This window comes from Typopeltis vanoorti, chromosome 8 (genome assembly GCF_054136105.1).
Source record: "Typopeltis vanoorti isolate ZY-2024b chromosome 8, IOZ_Tvanoo_1.0, whole genome shotgun sequence".
NCBI classification, from domain to species: Eukaryota; Metazoa; Arthropoda; class Arachnida; order Uropygi; family Thelyphonidae; genus Typopeltis; species Typopeltis vanoorti.
In genome coordinates this window covers 149,476,233-149,489,648 of record NC_143556.1, presented here as the reverse complement: position 1 = coordinate 149,489,648, position 13,416 = coordinate 149,476,233, and the positions used below count along the sequence as shown (strand labels likewise).

The 13,416-nt window shown below is 33.3% G+C and overlaps 1 protein-coding gene across 1 annotated transcript in view; it reads left to right on the top strand.

Moving 5' to 3' along the window:
- The window catches only part of TM9SF3 (transmembrane 9 superfamily protein member 3), a 280,184-nt gene that overhangs the window by 19,462 nt on the left and 247,306 nt on the right, over positions 1-13,416 (top strand). The window contains exon 2 of the mRNA XM_090397004.1: positions 5,322-5,517. Coding sequence (XP_090253130.1) covers positions 5,322-5,517 — 196 coding nt within the window. The remainder of the gene's footprint in view (positions 1-5,321; positions 5,518-13,416) is intronic.

Below are 13,416 nucleotides of genomic sequence, written 5' to 3'. Positions count from 1 at the left end.
TTCTCCCATTTTTCTTGAAAAGTTCTTCCTTCTTGATCTATTTTTCTTTTTTTAACTTTAAATTCAGACATTGTTATGGGCAAAAAAAAAAGTTATTGAGATAACCTTTTATTAACACACTATCATATTACAATGGTAACCTGTAACTTATTGAGATTGTATCACGTGGCTTAAAATGGCTGCGTGGCAAGTAACTTCCATTCAGTGTTACCATCATTTGATGATAGAAACATGGTACAAAGAATTGTAGTAATAGGTTTTACTTTTGTTTAAAGCTGTCATAAAACATTTAGAAGTTTGAATTTTTTTTTCTGTTTTAATCCCTGCAGGATGTTAGAAACATAGATTTTTAGAAAAGAAATCATGAAGTTCGTAGGCCAGATACAAAGTCTTCGTGGGCCATATCCGGTCTGCTGGCCTCCAGTTTGCAACCCCTGATCTATACTGACTGGACTACGAAGCTCAGGCAAGATAGTAATGAATCTAAAACTGATATAATGCTTGCTACTAACTATACAGTGGAAGAAATAACATTACAAGAAATCCAACAAGCAATACAGCAAAACAAATCCAAAAAATTCCCTGGAGAAAAGGAAATAAATATAGAACTTATAAAATATGCAGGCATCCTATTCATCAAATGACTTTTAAAAGTATTTAACACTATCTGGCAGCAAGGAAAAATCCCAGAAAGTTGGAATAATGTAATTATCATCCCAGTAAATAAAAAGAGGTGATAAGTGCAACTGTGAAATCTACAGAGGAATCAATCTAAATTCTAGTTATAAGTTTTATTCACGAATATTAACTTCAAAACCGAAATCATATGTAGAAGATAAACTTTGTGGAGAACAAAATGGCTTTCGAAAAGGATGATTGTGCATTGACCCAGCTTTTACATTAAAAATCTTGATGAAAAAACATTACGAATACGACATAGAAATGCACATAGCATTTATAGACTACCAGAAAGCATTTGACAGTCTTAAGGAACAAACTGTGGACCATACTCAAGAATCTAAGCATTCCAAATCAACTGCTTGCTGTAATAACTAACATGTATCAGAACAATCAAATAGTGTAAGAATGAATGGAAAAGTTACAGAATGGAAATTAGTAAAAAGAGGGGTCTGTCAAGGATGCCCAAATGTCACCACTGTTATTTAATATCTATATAGATGAATTAGTAAAGAAATGGAAGGAAAATATAAAACCAACATTTAAACTGGATCATGGAACTATACTTAATACCTACCCCTTTTGTTTGCACATGACCAAATCATAGCAAGAAGTGAAGATGAACCCCATCTAAAAATCAATATACGCCTTAAACATCAGAAGGAAAAAAAATCTGCTAATGCCTTTTTATTCCTGTATATAGGGAGTAGGCAAGGCTGTTTAGCCCTATCTAACTTTTGGAGACTGAGTGGGCAGTTCAATCTCCACTGGTACCCAGTCAGAGATAACTGGCACAAGGCTATCACTAATTAAGTGGCACGCAGTGAAGAGAGATGGCTCAACAAGTTCTGCCATCTCGTGGTTCCTAACACGCGTATTTAATGTCTGAAATAATGTGGGTTCTATGGTCAATTTTGAGTTTACGGGAGAAAAAACCCGCTTGTCATGCTAGAGATCGACTAACTTGGAAACTGGTCGAAAAAAGGCTTAGATTTCTTCTAGTCACCGACTAGATTCGAAACCAAGAAGTCTTCTTTCGTGCGGTCAAGTCCCGTGGTGTGCAAACGCCATATCCACTGAGCTACACAGGTTAAGTGCAAAAAAATTTTGAAATGCAAATATCAACAGACAAAACAAAAAATCATGTCTTTTAGAGGACCATTTTTAGTTAGAAGTAAAATCATGATTAAAAATAAATTTTAGAACACATTAACTGTTTCAACAAAAGAAGCTAACATTGACATCAAAATTTCGAATTTTCTAAAGATAACAGAAATGAACAATAATATTTTCAAACCTAAGCCGGTTCAAAAGCAGACAAGAATGAGAGTTTATAAAGTTTTGGCAAGACCTTCTCTACTGTACGGAAGTGAATTATGGACCATAAAAACACGCTGGAGAAAAGAATAGAAACTGGTAAAATGAAATTTCTGCAAAGGACAGCAAGCAGGCTGTAGTCTCCAGAACAAAAGAAGCAGCTCAGAAATACGTAAAGAACTAAAAATACTCAGTATTGGACAAAGTACACCCTCTACCCAAAAAAAAAAAACAACCAAACTTTTCGAAAATAGAAGAAACTAGTGGCTCCACCTGTTGTATCTTTTTGTTTTCGAAAGCGGTAACCTTCATTAGTGTTGTTTCAACTGTTTATATTTGTTTCATTAGTAGCCGAGTTATAGTGCCAAGAGTGACAGTGTGTTTTGACGAATGGTTTCAGTGCAACATATGGTTTTGCTTGAGTATACAGCATAGTTTTTGTGAGAGGGGGACATGTGATTCATTAGTTAGTGCCATTTTTATTCCAGCTGTCTCTAATTGCACCTATTTGTTCAGAATTACACAGACTGCAAAAGCCTCTGTACAGTACCTTATTCAGGGATACAATAAAACTAAATTCGATACTTATAACTACTTGCACGATACGGGCAGACACAAATTTAACGAAGATAAAATTTGATTTTTAAGTGGCGCAGTGAAAAATATATGAAAAAAAAAAGGGTTACTAGAAATTGTAGACCACATTGAACAAGGGTTACTACAATTTGTAGACTGCATTATATCGAAACCGCATTGTATAACTACCTCGTTATATGAGGGTTACCTGTACTTGACTCATGCTCTTCGGACAAAAACCTTTATTAAGAAAAATAAATGTAGATTTTTTAACATCAATTTTTGCCTTCGATTCCAATTCGCTCAATTTTCGCAATTTATTTCTTTCAAACATCAAAATTGTCTCTTTTGTAAAAGATCTTCTTTGTAACCGATACTGTTGTATTCGAGATTCCGATTTTTGTCTTCTTCTAAATACGGATTGGTGTGCATCAAAGTGAATATCCGAAGCTCTCAAGATTGACTTGCGATGTAAGAAATTGAGCTGGTCTCACGAGTATCGAGACTCTCCGGTTCGATTTCTCATCACTATTAATTAAATGTCTTAAATTATTTTTCCATTCTTTCTCATTATTTAGCCATGTCAATTCACAACATTAATTAGCTGGAGGCCAGTAAAATCAGCTGGGCAGTTTGCTCATTCAAAAGGTCCTGGGGAGAACAAATCTTATTCTCCTTCCACTCTATAGGAATCTGCCCCATTACAAGACTTTCATTCACCAGCTAAGTTAATGGCATTTCTATAGCACATTTGCTTAAAACCCGTGGTAAAATAGTCCCCATGCCTTATTGATATTTAGCATACCCAGTATTTGAAATACATGCTCTTCATTCTAGTACTTCATCATTCATTATCCTTACAGGAATAAAGCCTGTAGTACCAGGATGGAACACTCTAATAAAGTGATTCATTAAATAGCCCAACTATGTCATCTGCTTTGGTCACCCAATTCCCATCTCCATCTTGCAAGATAATCAATCCACTATAATTTTTCCTCCTACTAGGCACATAGCAAAAACCTACTTTGGATTCTTCTTTTATTGTTGTGCCATTCTCCTCTCATATTCTGATTTTTCTCTCCTTACAATACTAGTTACTTTCCTAGCCTGAGCCTTATATTTCTCATGCAATTGCTCTCTGCCTATCATTAATATGCCTTCCATAATATTTTTTTTTTCTGAAATTCTCCTATTGTTCCATTTTACTCCAAATTGCTTTATCTTCTTCACTCCAGGTATGCAATCTGTTATCGCTGTCAACAGTTTTTCCTTAAGTATCTCTCGTACTAATGACCCCTCTTCCATTAAATTCCTTCATTCATTGCACTGTTACAAGCTGGTTTCTAAGTCTATGATAGTCACCCTGACTTATAATTCCACATTACTTCTTTCTGTTTTGATACCTACCCATGCTTATTCATCCTCCAAGTCAGGACTACATGGTCACTCACCAACGGGGTCAAGTATATCATTTTAGTCACAATCAGATCATCTGATGCTGTGAAAATGCAAAACTCTCAATCCTTATGTTCTCTCTGCCACATACTGCCTTAGATAGTTGTTCCTTAAGAAATCCAAATATTCAGTTCCCTTATTACTGTATGCTGTCTCCTCTCCCTAGTTTATATCACTAGTTGAAGTCCCCCATAACTGTTTGGCCAAAGTAGGACAGGCAGGACAGCAAATATCAGGATTTCAGAACACAGACTACATCCGGTTTCATCAGTTCAGCCACTCTGGGCTGGCAGACCATGCCTTAGATACCCACCATAGAATTCGTTGGAAGAAAACTAAAATAATACATCGCAGCAAGTTCAAGTACGAAAGATTATTCAAGGAATCATTAGCAGCTCTAAAAAACATTTCAAACCTCAACAAATTTGGGTGCATGAAACTAAAACTACCCCAAATTTGGAAGACTTACATTATGAGAACTTCAGCCCAACGGCCAAGACAACCCATTTAGCCCACCAGAGGGCACCTTTAGGACTTTAGGAACAATATTAGTTTCTTGCTTTCTTCCTGATTTGCTTTTGTTAGTGCCTGCGTGTACATACCATATTTTTATGTTCCTGAAAATGGCAACGTGACGTTGCCGAAATATTGAAGTTATTCATTCAAGTTGCCTTTAATTAATATCCTTTATATGCGTTGTTAATTCCTTAAGCTAATTACCAGTTATGTATGACTAGCGTATAAGCCTTGCTACTAGAATTAAATTCATTAAGTTTAACAGAACTAAATTATATGAAAAATTATAAAACGCAACTTAATAACAATAACTAAGTCTTCACGCTTTATGCTTGTGATGTCATGCGTGCTCTCCAATTTGTCTGTCTTTAAACCGTTACTACATTCTTTTGTTTTTTGCATTTAATACTAGCATAACCTTTCTCATCTTGACAAAGCTAGACAGTTACAGCTAGCGAAACTAGTAGATGATTATGTATAAATGTTTATTAAATCCATGGTCTTAAAAATCAAATAGTATATTTCAATTTTAATGAAAAGGACCAAATAACTTTCATTCTTAATATTTAGTTGGCACTAAATATCTTGCACCATCCTCCCCTCTTCCACTGTCTTAGTTTTAAGCAATCATTTGAATCTCTTACTCCTAAATCTCTTTAGCTATGTGTAAGCAAATTAAATTGATTTCTAGTAATTTGTGCAGAATTTTAATTTAATTTTTGAAGTTTGGAGTTTACATGTTTTTTTTTTTTTTTTTTTTTTTAATCTCTTCATTTCAGTATGAAGATAATGAAGAAGTTGTGCTCTGGATGAATACTGTTGGCCCATATCATAACCGACAGGAAACTTATGCTTACTTTTCTTTACCTTTTTGTCTTGGTCCTAAGAAGAGTATTAGTCACTATCATGAAACTTTAGGAGAAGCACTTCTTGGAGTAGAATTAGAATTTAGTGGTTTAGATATTAATTTTAAAGGTAAGTTAAATTACATTCAGAAATTTAAATGAATGTTTAACATAGAGAGAGAAAAAGAGAATTATTCAAAGAGACAAAACTTACTTCAAATTCATGTTTTAACATAACATGAACCTAAACCACTTGTTTATGAAATGAATATTTTCAGTTTACATAGTAAAAATAATGGTTAGGATGAATAGACAACTACAGTCATAAAATGTGTTTGATTAAATATAGTAGTGATGACTACTGAGTAGTGATTAAATATAGTAGTTATGATTACTGAGTGAAAGTCCAGAGAACGTGAAATAAATGAAAATTGTAATCATTATTTTATCAGTTGCACTGCCTTTTCTGCACTTGCTTCATCAACACTATCTTTGCTTGTTTATTCTTGATGGGGAAACATCACTTTTTCATGTTGTTGGCCCAATTGATTTTCACAAAAATTTCATTGTCATTCTCGTTTCAAATCTATTGCTAATAATATCAATGTCATTATTAGTATCACTTAATAGTGTTAATATTTGCCTTTTATATATTTTTTCTTCCTTTACAATACATTCTTGATGGTTTAATAGCTTATTACTTACACAGTCATCATTACTGGTCAGTGATTGATCGATGATATCAAATTCCTGATATATATCCTCATGAGGTGTGCAGAATGTTGTAATAGTACCACATGAAAAATTTTAATATCTTTTAATATCAAACATTCCATCTTCTAACATTTCTAATATCTTCATTTTTAATACGGTTCTGCCATCGATGCTATCTGTTCATTCCCCTAATCTTTTTCAGTACTCATACCTGTGGTCTCCAGTTTTTGAACAAGTGCTTTATTGCTCACCCAACTCTCAAATCCATAAGTTAAGATGGGTTCAGACACTCTTGTATATAGGTAGTGTGGCAGATTTCTTTTATTCCATATAAAGTTATTCATTTGACTATCTACTATACCAGGTTTGCTAATTCTGTTATCTACTTCCATATTTAATTTGCCACTCTTTGCTAAAACTGTGCCTAAATAGCTGAAATGTTTTACTTGCTCTATAAACATCTCCATTCATGATGTAGTTGGTGTTTTTAGTGTTAACACCAATTTTTGTTGCCTTTATCATTTTATTGCTGATTTTCCTACCAGATTTATTATAGCAATTATTGAATTTTGTTAGGGAATCCTGTGGACTTATACTGCTGCATTTAAGAATACAGATAACCCTCGTATAACGTGGATATTAGGTCCCATAGAAATGGCACGTTATATAAATCGCGTTATGCGAGACTCGGATCATTTAGAAAAAGTAGGGTTAGGTTCCGAAATCGTTTTTTTTTAAAGATTATATAAACAATGACATATCCAACAAAAAAATATTTTTATTTAATTCATGTAAGTTAAGAAAACATAAACTATGAAACAAATACATAGTATAAAATTATAAAAAATTATAAATTGTACGTAAACTTCATTGCACATAATACATAAATATTTTAGGCAAAATAAAATAAAGTGTATATTTTAATCGTCGTCACTATCTTCAAAACTAACATTTCATAGATGTTCATTATTTACGAGTGGCTGGACATTGTCATCACTTGATATCTCTTGGACATATTTCGGCTGGTTTAGTTATCAAGAAGTCAGTAATAAGACCTTGCTTACCACTATGCTGCAATTTTTTTATTAAGTTCATAATACGGAGCTAAACAAATATCCAATTGTCTCATGAATTTTCCGGAGCGCTCCATTGAGAGATCGTTATCCATAAAATAACTTTCTTGCCAAGTTCAATCCTTCTGCTGATTTCTTTAACGGATTCATCGCAATCAGAATCTTGGGCAGAACTTTCCCCACCATTTGGTTCGACGCCATCTATTAATTGTACCACTTCCTCATTTAAATCTATTTCCCCATCAATTAATTCACTAATTTCATTTTCAACCATATCACAAAAGCGCTCTAAGTGGCCATTACTATAAAAATACATTTTTTTACATAAAAAAAAGCATTACGTATTGTAACTCACCAAAAAATAAAGCGCTCAGCTTGAGATTAACACACTTATGATTTTTAATGCTTTCTTAGCAGAAAACAAGGACAATTTTCAACAATAAATATTTTATATGGCAAACAATTGACGTACATGTTTGCTAAAGGCTATTTCTTCTAATATAAATTTGCTACTTATAACTACTTGCACGATAGGACAGATGCAAATTTAACTAAGATAAAATTTGATTTTTAAGTTGTGCGTTGAAAAATATATGAAAAGATAAAGGATTACTACAATTTGTAGACCGTCTTATATTGAAACCGCATTGTATAAGTACTGCATTCAACAAGGGTTACTGCAATTTGTAGACCGCATTATATCGAAACTGCATTATATGAGGGTTACCTATATAACATATTTATGTAAAGTAAAGAACTGAGTTGAATATCTCCAGTTTTGATATCAGGCTTAATGACACTTTCCTTCATATCTTCCATATAAGATGATAAATAACAGTTGGAGATAGTGTGTTCCCTTTTCTCACACCTGATTTAACATGAAATCATCTTCCCATACCTCTTTCAGGTTTAACTGTTGACTTACAACTCAAATATAGACTATTATATTGGTTGATATAATGTCCCATTTACATCATATATTTGTAGCATTTTGAACAACTTTTCTCTTGGCACCTTGTCATATGTCTTTTTCTAAGTCTGCAAAACTTACAGATCATCCTTGTTGCATTCCCATGATTCATCAACTATGTTTCAAAGTAAAAATTTGATCCTGGCAGTATCTGTTTGGCCTGAACTCAGCTTATTCTTAAATTTTCCCTTTCTCAGTTTTTCTTAGCTGTTTCTTAAGTAAGCTTGCCTGAACATATCAGAAACACTCAAGAGGGAAATTCCTCTTAGTTGGAAAATAAAACATTTTTTTTATTTAGCTTTCATAGTATAGACTTATACTATGAAAACTTTACTCCAATCTATAATTTGATCCTCTGACCAGGCCTTTTAAATTATGTAGTCTAGCTACTGTAAACTTTTATACCTCCATTTGGACATTTTTGGTCAAATTATCTACAATTTCCTTTCCACATTTGAAGTTTTTGTTGGCTTTCTATACCTCTATTGATATGCACTCCTAATCACATTCCTCTAGAATGTTTTCCACCAATCTTTGTTTATTACTTTGTTTTGTTTAGCAATCTTACGGAGTAATTATTCCACACCTATCTTCAGTTTACAAGTCTCCTTTATCATCTGATTTTCTTTTACGGTACCATTTTCTAAGCTTTATTTTTTTTCAATAGCCTCCAGAATATTTTGTCACCTTTCTGACATTTACCTTCTACGTTCTTACCAAAAGTGTGACTTTTCTTTATTTGCTTTCTTACATTTTCCTCTATTCTCCTGGAGCACATGCTGATTTCTCTCAGATTCCGTGAATCACAAGAAAAACTTAAATCTTCTTGATTGTCTATCATACTTGTATATATAACCTCTTTTAACAAATTCATGAGGAACATCTTTAACTTTCTAAAATGGGCCATAAGTATAACTGCCTTCACAAAGAGATTAGAATATTTCATTAAGCAGGTTCAAAGGCAATTCCAGAGAAAAGAATTTCATTGTAGATTTTCTTTTCTAGCTCTATAGTGTGTACATATTTCCTTCTTGCTTCCAGTTCCTTTGAGGATATAGCACTCTCTCACTGATATGTGAAGCTTAACTCATTGTATTCTCTTCAATAATAATTTCACATTTCTTTCTAGGAGATTTGATAAAGATCCATATAAAATTTTTCTGAGATCACAGGATTTGTTTCAACAGTTTCTCTCCTTTTTTCAGCTTCTCTGGCTGGCATACCCTTTTTTCAGTCCAGGTGACAGCTGTTCAAACCCAAAAGCATTATGCATGCCCATTATAGAGATTTTTTTATTATTATTATGTGACACCTCCAGGGAGTCCAAAGACTCATCGAGGGAGAGTGTGCCAACAGCATCGAACGGTTGAATCCCTTCCAACTACTAACCAAGCTCAAACTTGCTTAACTTTTTGCGAGCCATTAGTAGCAGAGGCTCGACCAATCTACCAACCTTTGCTGGCTAAAATGAACTTTAGGAACAATATGGCTGACATTAGTATAGCAGTTATAAGCTGAGTTCCAGAAAATACAACTCAAATCTACTAGCAAGAAAAAAGTTTACTCATCCAAGGTATCAATCTATTTTATATAAATATTGTTATAGGTGAAGTTAAAAAATAAAGTTGATTAAACAAAGTAATACATTTTTTAATTCTCACCATGCTATGCATAATTATACAGAAACATTCTTTCCTTTAAGGTGGATTAAAAATCTATGTCAAACACAATTCAGTTATAATGAACAAGAAACAAAAGAGACTGTTGTGTGAATTTATATGAATTATTCATGAATGATAATTTAAAGACATAATAAAATTCACAAATAAATTAGGTAACACTCGATGTGGAGTCACATATTTTCATAATGTACATAATCACATGATCCAGTCTGATTTGTCTTTGCAAGATAATTATTTTTTAAATAATGTATTCAAAAGCATGTATTATGTAAATTTTTCATCCCTTTAATTACATTAGGCCAATTCATGTTGTGAGCTGTTCAAATCAGCTTAGGAAAATACTCTATTACAATTGGGAATTTACTTATTTAAATGTATTTTAATTTAAATGTATTTGAAGAATAAGATATATAGACGTACTGCAGTATTTAATTAAATTGTACCAAGTTTAAATTTTTGTATTTATAATTATCAGTGTTAGATATTGAATGGAGAACTTATTGACAAGTTATTTATTCAAGATCTAACATGTAAGCTTTACAAAATTACAAAGAAATTTGCATAATACCTGCTTACCAGCTGAAGGTGAGAAACACCTAAGTTGTTGCATATGAAAGTATGTATCAGTATGAGTAATATATTGGAATTTATTTATTGTAAAACGGAAAGCTAAAAACAAGAATAATGTCAGATTAGCATTTCATGTAAAGGAATAATGGCTTAATTTATGTATTATCAAACTATCATAAAAATTGTAAGTCGCTAGGTAAGAAATGACTAATAGGATCAACGGTCACGTCTAAGCTGCAAGTACCTGTCGGAAGGCTGTAGCTTACAGGGAAGGCTGACATAACCGCTCTTCCTCAAAAAAACACCTAATAGCAAGAAGGGAAAGCAAGGGGATCAACCTAAGGGCGATGTAAGCTATGGATCGTGCGAAAAACAATACAGAAAAGAGGGCACTGAGAAGGAATATTTAAGGCAATACATGCCAAGCTCAGGGCTTTTTTCATGTTTTCTTCGGGGATTTTGGAGATCGAGGACTCTCAACGAGCAATCGGAGATGGGACAAGCCGAGGGTGCTATGTCGACAACGGCCGGCCGTATTCATTACCTGCACTGAGAGATTCCGCGGAGATCCTTATGAGAATCAACAGCTCATGCAGAATGGTGCCAAACGCTGAACGACCCACCCGAGCAAGCGGAGAAAGCTCGTAGCAACAGCCATTTCTTGATTTCGTCCTGTAGCAGAGAACGGAACAACTCAGCCACAAGACGAAGGATGACCTGAACAACACATGGCAGCTAATAGACCTTCGGAGGAACTTGGTAAAGTAAAGATTCTTTTGTTTATATCTTGAGATTGTTTGAAGGTAGAATTTGTGTCTTGATAAAGCAAGACTGAGGACATCTTGGAGAACTTTGATATGATAGAGTAATTAATACAGCCAATTCTATTAGACAAAGAATTGTATATCATAAATCTCTAAAACGTGTATATGATTGAAATAGTGAACAGCCTTTGTTAATTGAGTAAACTTAACTAAGAGAGAAATGATTTGAGAAATATCTATTTAAAGTAAATGTGAATGAAGGAACTTGACTTGAGTGTAACATTATTTAAATTATCCATTGTATTACATGATTTTGCATGTCAGTTTATGTGAGAAAGTCAGATTAGTATTGATTGTTGTATTAGTATTGTTGGAACAGTTGGTTATTACTAACTGTTCCAACATAAAAATGTGCACAAATTCACATGGAGAGAAGAAACAAGGAATAAGAAAAGTCTCATTGACTATGTCATTGTTGATAATGATGTTTTCTCTCTGGGTGCAGGACACTAGAGTGTACAGTGGATTTGAAATTGGAAGTGATCACCGTTCATTTAGTCTTGAGCAGGATAAAATTGAATTTCATAAGAAGAACATGTAAGATAGTTTTAAAGCAAATAAAAGTTGAGCAGCTCTCAGATTTGAACTGTAGGCTAAAATACACAAACATTATACAATAAAAACTGAAAGAATTTGAGAACAGGAACCAAACTTTGGAGATTTAGTGGCAAATCCTGATGAAAACATTGATTCAACCAGAGAGGCATATGGTGAGGTTGTCTGCGAGGATAGAAAAATCAGAACTCCATGGTAGACACAGGAAGTTAGAGACAGTGAAGGAAAAGAAGAAAGCATATCAAAAATTCCTGTCAAATAGCTTGTCAGTTTGTGCTCTTAGAGAATACAGAGACAAATGTAAGAAAGCTAAACACTGTGTAAAACTAACTAAACAAAAGTCATGGGAAGACTGGTAAGAACATAGAAAACAAATATCAAGAAGGTGGCAAAATATTCTGGAAGCTGTTGAAAAAGCTCAGAAATGGAAGAAAGAGTGCTGTAAATGGAATTAGAGATAATAAAGGTGACACGAAAACTGGTGAAAAAGATATCCTTGATGTATTGGGTAATTACTTCGAAAAATTGCTAAATTAAACAATCAATGACAGCACAATAGTAAAAAAACACTCAACAGGCATGCAATCATGAATACTTATCCAGTAGTTTTTCTACTTGAAGAAAAAGCCATCAAAAGCCTGAAAGGTGGAAAGGCAGTGAGAATAGATGATATTCGACAGAAATGCTCAAGTATGGCCTTCAGAAGGCCTGGACAGAGGGACAAATTCCTGATGATTGGAGTAAAACTCTTAGAGTACCCACATATATGAAAAGGGAAAAAAAAATTGAATGTGAGAATTACAGAGATATTTCCCTCCTGAATGTTCCTGGTAAGATTTATGCAAGTATACTTTAAAAACAGTTGAGAAGGATTGTGGAAGGGAAGTTTGGTGTAGATCAAGCTGGATTCAAATAAAAGCTGTCAGGATCAGATTTTCACTTTATGACAAATAGTTGAGAAATCACTGGGATGTAACAAAGATCTGTATGTGCAAGTTTTGTATTTATCAAATGTGCAAGATTTAATGCTTTCAAGTAAAGCATTAACTATATCATGTAATGGAGGCTCATTTTTCTTGCTTCATAACTGAAATGAAAACCAGAAGTGGTCATGCAGTGGAGCATGTGTGGAGTGAAAAGAACTGCAATATTCTTGTGAGAGAAATGAGATTTTTGGATGAAAGCAAATATTTATTGAAGTTTTTCATACAAAAAGAAAAACATTTAAAAGTTATTAATTATAATGTTACTACAATGACGATAGAATAACTATAGGAGAGATATGGCAGGTTGAGTTTTTAATTACTATGAAAAAATGAACAGTTTCATGTAGGAGGGATAATAAAAATAGGAGGGTGAAGGTGATTGGTTTACTTTATGACTTTTCAAAAAAAACCAGCAATTAAAATTGCAGCTATTTCAGCAATTCTTGAAAAGAGAATGCTGTAGTATTCTAATTAAAAGATTTCAGTTCCAGAAGTTTTATTTCCAACTCTCTGGAAATAAAACTTCTCTAATGAATTCATTGGCAGCTTCCCATGATCAAATAACTTGACAGTGAATGAGATGTTTTAAGAAAAAAAAAGTATAAATTATATGAAAAAATAATATATTTTGAACACATTTAGAATGAGAGTGAAA